The following is a 13,153-nucleotide window of genomic DNA, read 5'->3' as shown; positions in this document are numbered from 1 at the left end:
ATCGTGTGGCGCCGCAGAGGATCTGTGGGGGTGCAGTTGAGGGTTCCATGACCCTCCTGTGGCCCCCTTGCCTGTCCTCATCCCAGCGTTCAAAGCTCTTCACAGTGGGGTCCCAGTTCCCTCGGCACCCTCAGGCTGTAGTGGGCCTGCCTCTCATGGGCATTGAGGCTGCAGTGGGGAGAGGCTAGTGGCCAAGTTTACCTGGGTTTGGACAACCATTCCCTTGGCCCATACTGGGCACAGGGTGACCCTGACACAGCTCAGAAGCGGACCCGGCCCCTAAAGGAGTCCCTTGGGGAGCTGCAGGCAAAAACACCCCAATAGACAGAAAAAAGATGGAGTTGGACCAGAAGGCTGGGGATGCTTAGGAAGACTACAGGAGGGGGAGCAGGACCTGGGCCTTTGGAGTCCGTTCGGTTCTCTAGACCCACGAAGAACTGAGAGCCCGGTCACACCCTCCGCTGAGGTCCGCGCAGGCCACCCCATGCGCTTGGTTTCCTGAATGTGTGAGGTGGGACTGGCAAAAGCAGGGGTCTGATGGGAAGGGCGGGGCATCTAGGAGGGACGACAGCCTAGTGGGCGAGACTTAGGGGACCATCCCCAGGAGGGTTAAGACCCCTGATGACAGTGCCCGAGCGACCAGGTCAGCTGGCACGCACCCCGGGTGCTCTCCGTCCCCCCCACAGCCTGAGACTTCCCAGTAAGCACCATATAAAATCTCTTTATTGCTCATTTGCTATAAAAAGTCGGGCCTCTTGGCGGACCGTGGGGATCGGACGTGCAAAGCGCGCGACCCGCTCAGCCCGGCCAGTAGCCGAGAGCTGGGGCGGGACTGGGGGTGGGGGGTGCGGCAGGGAGACCCCGTCCCTGCTCCGGGCTGGGGCACGTGCGGGGCGCGGGGGCCTAGGGAGCGGGTCGTGAGAGAGGCCCGCTGGGGAGGGGGTTCGGCTGTGCTGTCTCTCGAACCCCAGGCCTGGCCCAGGGGTCTCAAGGCTCCACTCCACCTGGGGGGAGGGGGAGGTCGGGACTGTGGGGCGGATCCCAAGCCCCAGGTGGCCCCGGGCTCTGGGAGGGGAGGGGCGTTCCCTAACATGGGAGACGGGGCGCAAAAGGTCCTTCCCGAAGAGGGCTCAGGAGTCAGAGGGGCCCCCGACCCGAGACGCGGGAACCCGAGGCCGGGAGCAGACGGGGCGCTCACTGCTCCTCGGGCCCGTCGCCCCCCAGCGCCTGTTCGTAGGGGCAGGGCCGGCGGCCGGCGCCGGCGGGCTCGGGGCCAGGCCGGGTCCCCGCGGGCGGCGCCTCCTCCTCCGCGCCGTCCCCCCGGCCGCCGCCGCCGTGCTCGCCCTCCGCGTCGCTCTCGTCCGAGTTGTCCTCCTCCAGGTAGCGGTAGCCGCGCACCTTGTGCTGGGGCCGCGGGATGCGGGGCTGGCGCGGGACCACGCCCCGCCGCAGCTTCTGCTCCATCCACAGGTACGAGGCCGCGGCCGCCACCAGCGTCACCAGCAGCACCGACAGCTTCGCCTGGGCGCACAGGGAGGGATGCTGGGGACTCATGGGCCTCCGGCCCCGCGCCTTCCCGGCCCAGCCCCTCGCCCGGATAGCCTCCCTCTCGTCCCGCGCTCGTACTCGCACACGCAGCATCTTCTCTGCGGTCCTTCCCTCCTCCCGAGAGCCGCCCACGCCACCCACCTTCCTGGGCACCCTCGAGCTCTGCCCCCTACATCACCCTACCTCTCGGGGCCTCAGTTTCCCTAAGTGTAAAGAAAATTCCTTTGCCTCATGGGGCAGATGCGAGATGTTGATACGTGCCTCCTACAGGCGTGGCTGTCTTTTACCAGGACTTGATTACTCTGTCCCTTACCCGCGGGGACCATAAGTAATGCTTCTCAGACGTTTTGACTGTAACCCACAGTGAGAAATAATTTTACATCATAACTCAGTTCATACATGCATACTCTCTGCTATTTCCTATTCTATTTCATTTTTTTAAATGTTGGTCAGGCCCTGCTCAGCTGACCCACCAGTGGGTGGGAGCAGAGCACCAGACCCTTGCTCCCTGAGGCCCACGAAGGGAGACAGACCCTCAGCATTTAGCTCAGAGCCCAACATCTGGTGAACAGGTTACCAAGCTACCCACAAGGCAGCCGGGATGTGCCCACAGGAAAGAGCACACTGTGAACTCCTTCAAAGACAGGTAAACTGAGGCCAGCAAGAGGTGAGGCAGTCAGCTAGTGCTGGGTTTGGGGCCACCCAGTGGGCTTGCCCAGGGCCTGTCCCTTGGGGAGTGGTGGCCTTCAGGGGCTGTGAGGCAGGCACTCAGAAAGTATCTGTGGCCTAGGGGGTGGCGCCTAATGCCCCAGAGCCCTCCTCCCCCCAGCCCAGCCTCACCTTCATGGGCAGGCTCGAGCCCAGGTACACGGTGAAGATGGCCACGGCCTGCCACCAGTGGTAGATGGTGAAGATGAAGTCTTGCCTCTCTTTGTCCTCGTACAAGATTCCCAGGAGTGCTGCAGGTGGGCAGGACAGAGCAAGAAGGGGAGAAGTGTCACCCAGGGCCCAGGCTGGCTCATCTCCCACCTGTCCAAGCCCTGGACCCTGGAGGGCCTAGAGAGCCCATGTAAACCTGTCCTGGCCCGCCCCCTAGTGGACACCCTGGTTATGACACGGCCCCGGAGCTGAGCAGAGGCAGGAGCAGGTGAGCCCCCAAGCCTCCTTAGAGGGCACATGTGTGGCCTGAAAAGTGGAAAGCTCTATGTGCAGCCACATCCTGTCCTCTCCCGGATGCCAGGCGTGCAGTGCCAGGCCTTCAGGGGCTGTTTCTTCTGCTCACCTGGTGCTCAGGGAGGGCAAATTGCTTACAGCTCCAAACTTTCTGCAAATCAAAGCAGAAACTTGTTTCCCAAAGAGTCCTCCCTAATGTGGGCAAAAAGAGCACCAGACAGGGAGTCAGGAGACTCAGATTCTACTCTCAGGACTGTAAGTAAGGTGGAGAGAGGCGGTATAGAGATGTGGATTCAAACCGGGGTAAGTGAACTCCCCAGAGCCACTTCCCCATCTGTAAAATGAGGTGACGCGTATGATGTTCCGTTATGCGGTTTTAATGTGAGAAAGCCCACACAGCACCCAGCAGTCAGACCCTCGCCAGCACTTGGGACATTAACACCCCGTCCTGAGGCCTTGCAGTGTGACTGTACCCCACAGGGCTGGTAGGAAGGGACACAGAGTCCCCAGGGTACACAAGGAGGAGGCAGGAAGCAGAGCTGGACAGAAGGGGCTGCCAGGCCCAGGCCCAAGTCCTGTCATATCAGGGGCCCAAGGTACCCAGGCTGGACGCTGCCCAGAGCTGAACAAAACGGCCAAGAGAGTATGGTCCAGCATGTGGGGTTCCATCCCCTATAACAGACACAGACGCCTGACTCTCTCTTGGATGGTCGGTGCAGGGGTCACCTGAGCCAGCCCCTGCCCTGCCTGCAGCAGGCATGACCTCCACCACGCCACATCCCCAGGAGTGATGTTCAAAACTGTTAACAGCACCAGCCCATCAGAACAGATGCTGATGTGGAAGACCCAAATGGCTGTGCCTGTGTACCGGCTGCGTGTCACTGACATACCCCCACCTTTGGGCAGAGAGCATCACACAGCTGAACCCTGCCCCACCTCCTCCTTTCTGCAAACAGGGCCCCATTCCCCAGTGCCCCCACCCCAGCAGCCCAGACTGGGGGCCTGGACTCTGCTACTCTGCAGACTGGTTTGGGGCTTCATGCCTGCTCCCAGCTCCTGTCTATGAAAAGGCCATATCTGCACCTGCACCCTGGGGTGTGGACAGGGCTACCTGCTTCCCATGCCCCCTGGGGCATAGACTCTGACATCTGCCCCCAGTGTCATGAAGACTGCCAAGGTGGGCCCTGGCCCCTGATATGAAAGCGAGGTAGCCTCAATGTGTTTATTCACACTATCCCTAAGGGGTGTGCAGGGCCCCACACCCACCCCATGTAGCAGCAAGATCTCACACTGACCCTCCAGCCTCCACAGGGCCCCATGTCCACCCTAGGGTGTCCACAGGCTATCCATGGCATGCAACTCCCATACCTGTCCCCAGGGTATCCACAGCCCTCCCCAATCCTACAGTGTCCACGGGACTTCCTTCCACCCCTAGAGTGTCCACAGGAATCCCCACCTACCTCCACCATGTCCACAGGACCCCATGACAGAGCTCCAGTGTGTCCCCGGGACCCCATGTCTGTCCCTGGGATGTCTGTGCCCCCCCAATCCCCCAAGGTAGCCACAGGGTCCCCTACCCGGCCATCCCAGTGCTTATGGCAGTACTCACTGCTGAGCCCAGTCTTGTTGAGGGCACTGCCCACCCCCCACAGGGCGGCTGCTACATAGAGGATCCAGATGTGTTGCAGGACCCGAGGCGCGGGGGCCCAGAAAAAGAGGGCGAGAGTGAGCAGCAGGTGTAGTCCGGCCCCAGCCAGCAGGGGCACCGTGCGCGGCAGCCACAGCCCCATCAGGCCCAGGACGGAGGAGGCGGAGGCGCCCAGGCTGTAAGCCACGAGGAGGTACGCCAGGCGTTCCAGGCCCACGGAGCACACGCCATAGCCCTGCGGGACGGAGTGGGCGATGGAGGTGAGTTGGCCAAGCCCTGGCCCTCCCCACTTGAGGTCTGACTTCAGGCCACAGCCTGCCCTCTCTGGGCCACCTCAGGGCTAACTCCCTCCAAGGCTCGTCGGAAGGTTCCTCGGGGACAGGCAATGGGAAAATGCTTTGATAGTGTCCCCAGACACCAAGGCTGTACCCCGCCTGGGACCAGGACCTGTATAACACCTATGGGAGCGAGCATCGTCATCAGACTCACTTAATGGAAGAGGAAACTGAGGCTCAGAGAGGTTAAAGTAACTTGCCCAAGGTAGAGGGGGAAGAGAAGGAAGAGGGAGGGAATATTTGGGATATACTTGTACATACGTATACATATATTCAAAAGTTATTCGTTGTTCATCTGAAATCTAAATTTAACCGGACTTCCCATATTCTATCTGGCAACCCTACACAGGCTGTACTTACCAGGGCGAGACCAGTGCAGGCAAAGAGCACCTCGAAGCCACTGTAGATAAAGAAGGGCACGAGGTGGCGCAGGCGGAAGTCGCGCACGTGCTTGAAGGGCAGCTGGAAGATGTTGCCCCAGCCCACGCTGCGCAGGTCGATCTCCTCCGTGGGCCGGTACGCGGCGCCACACAGGCCCAGCACCTGCGGGGCGCGCGGTGAGGGGCGGGCAGTCAGGCCTCGGCCCCGCCCCCGGCCTTGGCCCCGCCCCTCAGGCCCAGGCCCCGCCCCCGGCCCAGCCACGCCCCTAGGCCCGCCACAGACCTCTGCCTTGCCTCCAAGCTCCGCCCCCAGGCCTAAGTCACGCCCTAGACACGCCCCCAACGTCTTAGTTCTGCCTCCCGGTACCGCCCCCGGGTTTGAGTCACACCTCCCGACCCTCGTCCCCAGGGCCCGTCCCCAGCTAGCTCCCAAGTCACAGCCAATCCTCTCGGACCCTGTCTCCAGCCCCACCCGGACCAGGCCTGGTCCCCTTCTCCCCGGCTCTGGGATTCCAACTAAATGCACCAGCCACGCCTCCGAGCCTCAAGCCGGGCTCTCCTCCCCAGGACTCAGCCCTGGCTCCCGACTCAGACCACACCTCCAGGCAGCCAGCCACGCGCCCAGACCCCACCCCTTTCTTCCGGCCTCGGTCCCCAGCCCTGGCTCCGTCCCACCCCCATCCCGGGCCGCACCAGAAGCATGGCCAGGAAGGCCACCGCCATGAGCACGCTCTCCACCACAATGAGGTTTCGGCTCCGCGGTAGCGTGCGCAGAACCGTCTTGTTGAAGCCGCTGAGGATGCCCTGGCTGTTGGTGCCTGAGATGGGGGTGGGGTGCTCGTGAGGCAGGGAGCAGGACACACAGGCAACTGAGCCAGGAAGAAATGCAAGGGGGCAGGTGGTCGGGAGGGGAGGGTTGGAGGGGTTGGGCAAAGGCAGTTTCTCTGGGGAGCAGTTCGCAGGTGAGGGCCAATGGGGCTGGACACGCCCCAAGGAGAGGAGGGCTTTCCCCCCCTTCCTGCCCTATTGCCCTGGGGGGGGGAGGGGGGGTACCAGTCCACCTCCCACCTCCATACATTCACCCTGCACAGATGGCACGGCCTCCAGGCAGCCTTCCCTGACACAGCAACCCCCCCACAAACACACAGGCTGGGTCAGATGTTCTAATTAAATACTCATAGGGCCCTGTGCCTCTTCCACCAGAGCCACAGGACACCAGGGTCTCAGCCCTGAACCGTGTGAGTGAGGGCATCCTCTCTGGGCCCAGTGTCTGCTGAGTGACTCAATGGGGGAGGTGAGCAGGCCTTGGGGACCCCATCCCCGGGAGAACTAACCGCAGCTCTGCACGTTGTACAGCGTGTGGTTCAGGTCATACAGGTAGTGGTTCAGGAAGTAGATCATGGGCAGTTGGGCGCAGGCGAAGCTCAGCTGTGGGCAGGAGGGCAGCTTGGGTGCCAGGCTCGGGCACGGAACCAGGTTGGGGGCACAGGCATGACCTGGGAGGGGTCTGGGCACAGCCTTGGGGGGAAAGGAGTCCTCTCACCTCTGGGGGCAGCCCAGTGGTAGAGGGGCAGTGCCCAACACAGGAGGACTTCCTCCTAGTCAGCACTGTAGACAGGGAGGGGATGAGGTCACAGTCGCTAGATGTAGGGAAGCAGGGGTTGGCTCAAGAAAGGGCAATGGGACTAGAGGGCTGAAAAGACTGTGGAATGGGCTCCAATGTGTGGGTTCTGGGCCTGAAATACTCCCCCGCAATGGCCCCATATGTGGCACTCACGTGGAAGAAGCTATAGAAGATGGCTTGGAAGACCAGGAGATAGGGCGCATGGGAGCCCCTTGGCGGGCGCTGCTGAGGCCCTTGCTCATCCCGCTCCTTGTAGTGGGAGTACTCGTAGTACTTCTGGGCCATCCTGGACCACAAAGGAAAGAAGGTTCTCCCTAGCCCAACCTCTGCCAGACGCCTCCACTTCCGGCACCAAGCTAGGGGCTGGCCAGCCCGTGTCTCACAGATGGGGAAACTGAGGCCCAGAGGGGGAAGGGGCTGGCCCAAGGTCCTCCAGCCAAGGTTGGCAATGCAGGGGAGGCTCTGCCAGGTCTCCAGCCTCCTGTCCTGTTGCCCCCCAGGCTCACCTGGTGATGTAGTTGCCCATGGAGGCCCAAAGAGGCACGATGGCCATGCCCAGGGCCACAGCGGAGGGCACGAGCGTGTAGTAGCGCTCCCAGTAGTTGGTGGAGACAAAGAGGGCATAGATGCCCACGGCCAGGAACATCATCCACTTGGTGCCAAAGAACCTGTGGGCAGTAAGAGGGATGCTCACCTACCCCAACTGCCGTGGCCCGAAACCAGAGCGGCCGCAAATCCAAGTCCCAGCTCACGAGGCTATGTGAGGTGCGGAGAGACCCCCAGCCTTGGTGTCAGGGGCCCTAACAGAGAGTTTCACAGATACAGTCTTGCTGGTGGTCTCAGTTGAGCCACTATGTCCACGCACCTCAGTTTTCATGGTTGCAATGTGGGCACAGAGCCCACACCATGAGCCTCCTGTGGCCATTGCAAGGATGGAAGGAGATAAAGCAGGGGGCAGGTGTCACAAGTCAGTGGTCCATGGGCCCAGCCAGCCCTCATTCACGTTCTGGGCTGACTCACCAACCCCCCTTCTCCACCTAAGCTTCTGTGCTGCGACTGCAGGGCCCAGGCACATGTCCAGGGGACTTGTCCCACGCCGGCTCATGGAAACTTAGGAGCAGAGAGAGAGAGGCTCCACTGGTGGCCAGCGGCTGAGCCAGCGCCCTGGCGTCCCTTTCTCCCTGCATATTGCTCTTGCAGCCACTGTGGTCAGTCCGGAAGTTTCCTGTTCACTGGCTCCTAGGACAACAGCCTCGCTGGCTCTGGGAAAAGGTCACACCATGTTCAAAGGGTGTTGACAATTGACAAGATAAGCTCCATTCAGAGCAGAGAGGCTGGTCAGGCTAAAAACCACTACCGAGATCTTTGGGGGATTTGTGAGTATTTGTGCTTGTGATTAGCTCCTTTTGGGTTCCAGGAAACTAAAAGTGAAATGACCCTGGTTTTCTATACAGTAACTTTCTCTACTATTACAGGGCCCTGGTCCTTTTCTTATCCTTATTTTGCCACAGACTAACTAGATAGGCAACTCCCTCTCATCTATTTGGGGGAGGCCACCAAAAATGCACTGTACATTTTGATGGAGTAAAACAGCAGAAAGTAAAAACACTACCACTCATTGCTCGTGAGGCTGCGGTTTAAAAAATAACACACAGCCCGTGGTCACGCAGACTGGCACGGCCCTTCAGAAAATCAGCCCGGTAGTTTCAGCAGGGTGAAAGCATGCGAGTTTGGAGTCACTCTGCCTGGGTTCAAACCCTCAGTCTGCCAGGTGCTGCCTGTGGGACTTGGCCAGATGTTCAAGCTCTCAGTTTCTCTGTGTCTAAGATTAGAGCACCCACTGTGGGTTGTAAGGAACGAGATAACACTTATAAAGTGCCCAGCACACAGGAAAGGCAATAAGAGGTAGCTCTGATTATTAACAGTGATAGGTTTCAAGAACCACAAAGGGCCGGCCCCGTGACTTAGCGGTTAAGTGCACGCGCTCCGCTGCTGGTGGCCCGGGGTTCGGATCCCGGGTGCGCACCGACGCACCGCTTCTCCGGCCATGCTGAGGCCGCGTCCCACATACAGCAACTAGAAGGATGTGCAGCTATGACATACAACTATCTACCAGGGCTTTGGGGGGAAAAAAATAAATAAAATCTTAAAAAAAAAAAAAAAGAACCACAAAGCCTTTATATGCCTCTGACCCAGTAAGGGTACTGCTGAGAATTTATCCTAGGAAGTTGTTTTGTTTTTTTTTTAATTTTAAGAAGAAGGAAGCAGCTACAAGCACAAAGTGAACATGCAAACAATGAGAGGGAGCCGCCATGTCCAACTCCGAGCCACAGTTTGGTGCCCCCATCTCTGCAGAACATGCTACCGTCACAAAGTCCTCACTGTGAAGACCAGAGAGGGCCAAGATGTGTGCAGTGAAAAGACAGCAAAGATGATCATTGCACACCCGCCCACACACAGATACACATGCTCTGGGGACTAGCGTGATACACATGCTCTGGGGACTAGGACGTAAATGTTATCCACGCATGCCAGCGGGAGAACAGAGTTAGCCGATTTATTGGAAAGCTTGGGAGGGATTTTCTTTTTTCTGATTTTGATTATGATTCTAATGCTGTTGTGCGACTGTGGTAAAGGAGTTTTGGTTTCTTACAGATAGGGGAACGAAAACCCATCCAATTTGTCCACTGATGTCTGGGTCCCACCTGAGCACACACCTATCGCCTGGCGGGAGGGTGCTTGTGGAGGGGATTTCTGCCCCCGGCTGGGAGGCTGGAGCAGATGCCTCCAAGGCTCAGGTCGAGAGTAGACGAAGTGGGGCACCTGCCCAGCCACACCCTTTTCAGTGAGAAATGTCCCTCAACACCAACCACAGCTGACTGAGCCAGGGGTGGGTGCCTGGGCCCTGCTGGCTGATCAGATTCTCTCCAGAAACGCCACAGCCCTGACCCCGGAAGGTCACTGGGGCTCCAGACCACAGAGGAGGGCATGAGGATGACGCCACGTGGGGCACAGGTGAGCTGCGGGAAGGAGCCTGAGTGAATTTCTGTTGCCTGAAACCCAATGTACTCGGGAGCAAAGCTCTCGTTTCCTTCCCCAAACCTGGGTTTCACCCTTTTTCTCCCACCCCACCAAGTAGGCAAGGCCTCTCTCAGCTCCCAGCCTCCCCAGAACACCAGGGCAGCTGGAGACCCCGTGGTCCAACAGGCCTTGTGCCCCTTCAAGATCGGGGGCAGCCCAGCCCTGATGGCGACAGCAGGGTCGCACCTGATGAGCACAGGCGTGTAGAGCAGGGCCGCGATGGGCGTCACGTTGATGCCCATCAGCATCTTGCTGTCGATGTCCGGCAGCCCCATGTTGCCATACTTCACCTCGCGGTAGGTCTCATCATAGTGCAGAATCAGCTGCATCTGCAGGAGGCCTGGGGATGGAGGGGGCGGCATGGAGGGGGCGGCCTGGCTCCGGGGGCAATCAAGCAGAGACTGGAACGCAAGCCTCGAAGGGAGCTCCAGTCACCAAAGGGATCCCCCATTCCAGCGCCCATGAGGACAGACGGGGAAGCCTGGGCCGGGCCAAGCGTCCTGCCAGCAGCGGCAGCGTCGGAGACTTGAATCCAGACCCCCACTGCATTGCTCCGCCGGTCTCTTGGACGTCAGCGCTCCGGATTCCCAAGGCAGCAGACCTGCCCAGGGCGCCCAGCTCCTGCGCACACACGCACGAAGGCTCTGGCGGGGACCGGGGGACTCTGCCCAGTCTGCCCCCCCCTCCGTGTGCGGGGCCGCAGATGCAACTGCGAGGATGGCAGACAGGGAAGTGAAAGAGGAAGCGAGGCCGACGGCCCCTAAGCTTTCTTTTCCCTGACCAGATCCGGGGCGGGGGGGGGGGGGTCGGCGACGACGACGGACACTTGGGTACAAGCGCCAGAGCCCGCCTGGCCGTGCCCCCTCGCCCGGCCCCGGGGCCGAGGAGCGCCGCCAGCATCTCGGCCCGCCCCCATGCCCCCATGCCCCCATCCCGTCCCGCCCCTCCGCTCCGGGCGCGGGCCGTACCCAGGTAGACGCCGTAGGTGAGCGCGCCGCCCGCGCTGGCCGCCAGCACGTTCTTGAGCACGCCCAGGCGCTTGCGGCGGTAGTAGCGGCGCTCCTCCTCCTCCTCGTTGTAGTTGGGGTACGCGCCCACCAGCTCGTCCAGCTGCGGGGCACGCAGGGCGCTCGCACCCGGCAGGGGGCCCACCCCGGCCCGCCCCGGGGCGCATCTCACCCCCGCCGGGGAGCCCCCGGCCCGCCCGGTGCCTGCGCCCCCACGCGGTCCCCGTCCCCGCTCACCGGGGCCTCGGGCCCGTCGGGGACCCCGAGCCGGTCCTCATCGCCCTGCGGCCCCGCGGCCCCCGCCACCGGATAGAGCGGCGGCTCCGCCTCCATGGCCCGACCGCCGGAGGACTCGCCGCGCGGCCCCCGGTGTCCCTGCAGCGGGCGGCACTTCCTCCCGGGGCCGGGACCTGCCCCCGCCCCGCCCCGCGGACCTCCTCCTCCGGGAGGGGCGGCCCCGGTGCGGGGGTGTGTGTGGGTGTGTGTGCCCGTGAGCGGCCAGGACTCTGCCTCAGGGATGTGAGATGCGAGTTCAAATCCCCACTCAGCCACTCCCTAGCTTTGTGACTTTGGGAAATAACTGCACTTCTCTGTGCCTGTTTCCCCGCCTGTAAACCCGGATACTCAGCACTACTTCCTAGGGCTACTGCAGGGTTACTGAGTTAATGCAAAGCCTTAGGAGAGTGCCAGGCCAGTAATGAGCTCCCCTCAGTGTTACCTCTGTCATCCCTAGCTCCACCTCCAGGCCCCATTTGGGTGTTTGCTGGTCCGCAAAGAGCCCCCATGGCAAAGAGCCCCACAGAGGGCTCCCGCCTCCCATGCACCCTCCAGCTTCAGTTTTGGCATCTGCACGTGGGGGCTCTGGCAAGGCCACTGGGAGGCCAAGATTGTGGTGGCCGCTGGACTTAAGTGGGGCGACCCCATCACCACGCTGCGGCAGGGTCAGAGCCTCCTGCACCTGCCCAGCTGGGTACTGGGTCCCGGGCTGCAGCCAGAGCCCATGAAGTTTCTGCCTTGCCCGAGCTGACACTCCATAGCGCTGGCTGTCGCCCTGGTTAGAAATGCCTGGGAAGCTTCTAAAAATATCCAGTTCCCAGGATAGTCTCTTTAACAAATGGTGTTCGGAAAACAGGATAACCATATGCCGAAAATGAAAGTGGACCTCTATCTCACACCACTCACAAAAACTAACTCAAAATGGATCAAAGACGTAAACGTAAGACCTGCTACCATAAAACTCCTAGAAGAAAACATGGGGAAGAAGCTCCTCGGCATCGGTCCTGGCAATGATTTTTTGGATATGACACCAAAGCACAAACAACAAAAGAAAAAAATCAAAAAGGGGGACTACATCAAACTTAAAAGATTCTGCACTGCAAAAGAAACAATTAAAATAAAAAGGCAACCTATGGAATGGGAGAGAATCTTCGCAAACCATGTATCAGATAAGGAGTGATTATCCAAAACTTATAAAGCACTCATACAACTCAATAACAAAAACACAAACAATCGGATTGAAAAATGGGCAGAGCATGCTGTGGTGGCGTCCCATATACAAAAAATAGAGGAAGATTGGCACAGATGTTAGCTCAGGGCCAATCTTCCTCAGCAAAAAAAAAAAAAAGAAGGGAAGAGGAACTAAATACAGTAGTCGCCCCTTATCTGCAGGGGATACATTCCAAGACCCCCAGTGGATGCCTGAAACCACAGATAGTACCAAACCCTCTATGTACTATGTTTTTTCCTATACATACCCATGACAAAGTTTAATTTATAAATTAGGCACGGTAAGAGATTAACAATAATCGTTAATAATAAAATAGAACAATTATAACAATATACTGTAATAAAGTTACTGTAAGATCTTAGCAACCCTAGCATACGATTTTTTTTCTTTCCTTTTTAAGTCAAGAACTTTCACCTTTTCACTTAAAGGAAGCACTGTACGGCTTCTCTTTGGCATATCTGAATCACCAGCATCACTACTCTTGCGCTTTGGGGCGGTTATCAAAAGAAGTAAGGGTGACTTGAACACAAGCACTGCAATATCGATACTGTGACAGTCATCTGATAACGGCTACTAAGTGACTACCGGACGTGCAGCGGATACCCCGTAGCTAGGCTGGACAAAGGGATAAGTCACGTCCGGGGCAGGATGGAGCAGACGCCGCAAGATTTCATCACTGCTGCTCAGAATCATGCATAATTTAAAACTTATGAATTGTTTATTTCTGGAATTTTCCATTAAATACTTTCTGACTGCAGTTGACCTCACGTAACTGAAATCACAGAAAGCAAAACTGCAGGTAATGGGGGCTACCGTAGAGATTTTTTTCTAAAGAAGACATCCAAATGGC

General features: G+C 59.0%; 1 protein-coding gene across 1 annotated transcript; it reads right to left on the bottom strand.

The window, feature by feature from the left end:
- Positions 1 to 706: 706 nt before the first annotated feature.
- On the bottom strand, positions 707 to 11,165 carry UNC93B1 (unc-93 homolog B1, TLR signaling regulator). The gene is made up of 11 exons (XM_058526237.1): positions 11,034 to 11,165; positions 10,758 to 10,899; positions 9,976 to 10,129; positions 7,215 to 7,376; positions 6,862 to 6,994; positions 6,419 to 6,512; positions 5,778 to 5,902; positions 5,065 to 5,247; positions 4,331 to 4,604; positions 2,389 to 2,507; positions 707 to 1,521 (listed from the first exon to the last, which is right to left on the bottom strand). Exons 1-11 carry the CDS (start codon positions 11,127 to 11,129, stop codon positions 1,195 to 1,197), a joined length of 1,809 nt encoding a protein of 602 aa, XP_058382220.1. The 5' UTR covers positions 11,130 to 11,165; the 3' UTR covers positions 707 to 1,194.
- Between the last annotated feature and the right edge of the window lie 1,988 nt (positions 11,166 to 13,153).

This window comes from Diceros bicornis, chromosome 31 (genome assembly GCF_020826845.1).
Source record: "Diceros bicornis minor isolate mBicDic1 chromosome 31, mDicBic1.mat.cur, whole genome shotgun sequence".
In the NCBI taxonomy this organism is placed as follows: domain Eukaryota; kingdom Metazoa; phylum Chordata; class Mammalia; order Perissodactyla; family Rhinocerotidae; genus Diceros; species Diceros bicornis.
Note: the sequence above shows the minus strand (reverse complement) of the source record. Positions and strands in the feature narration are given on the sequence as shown.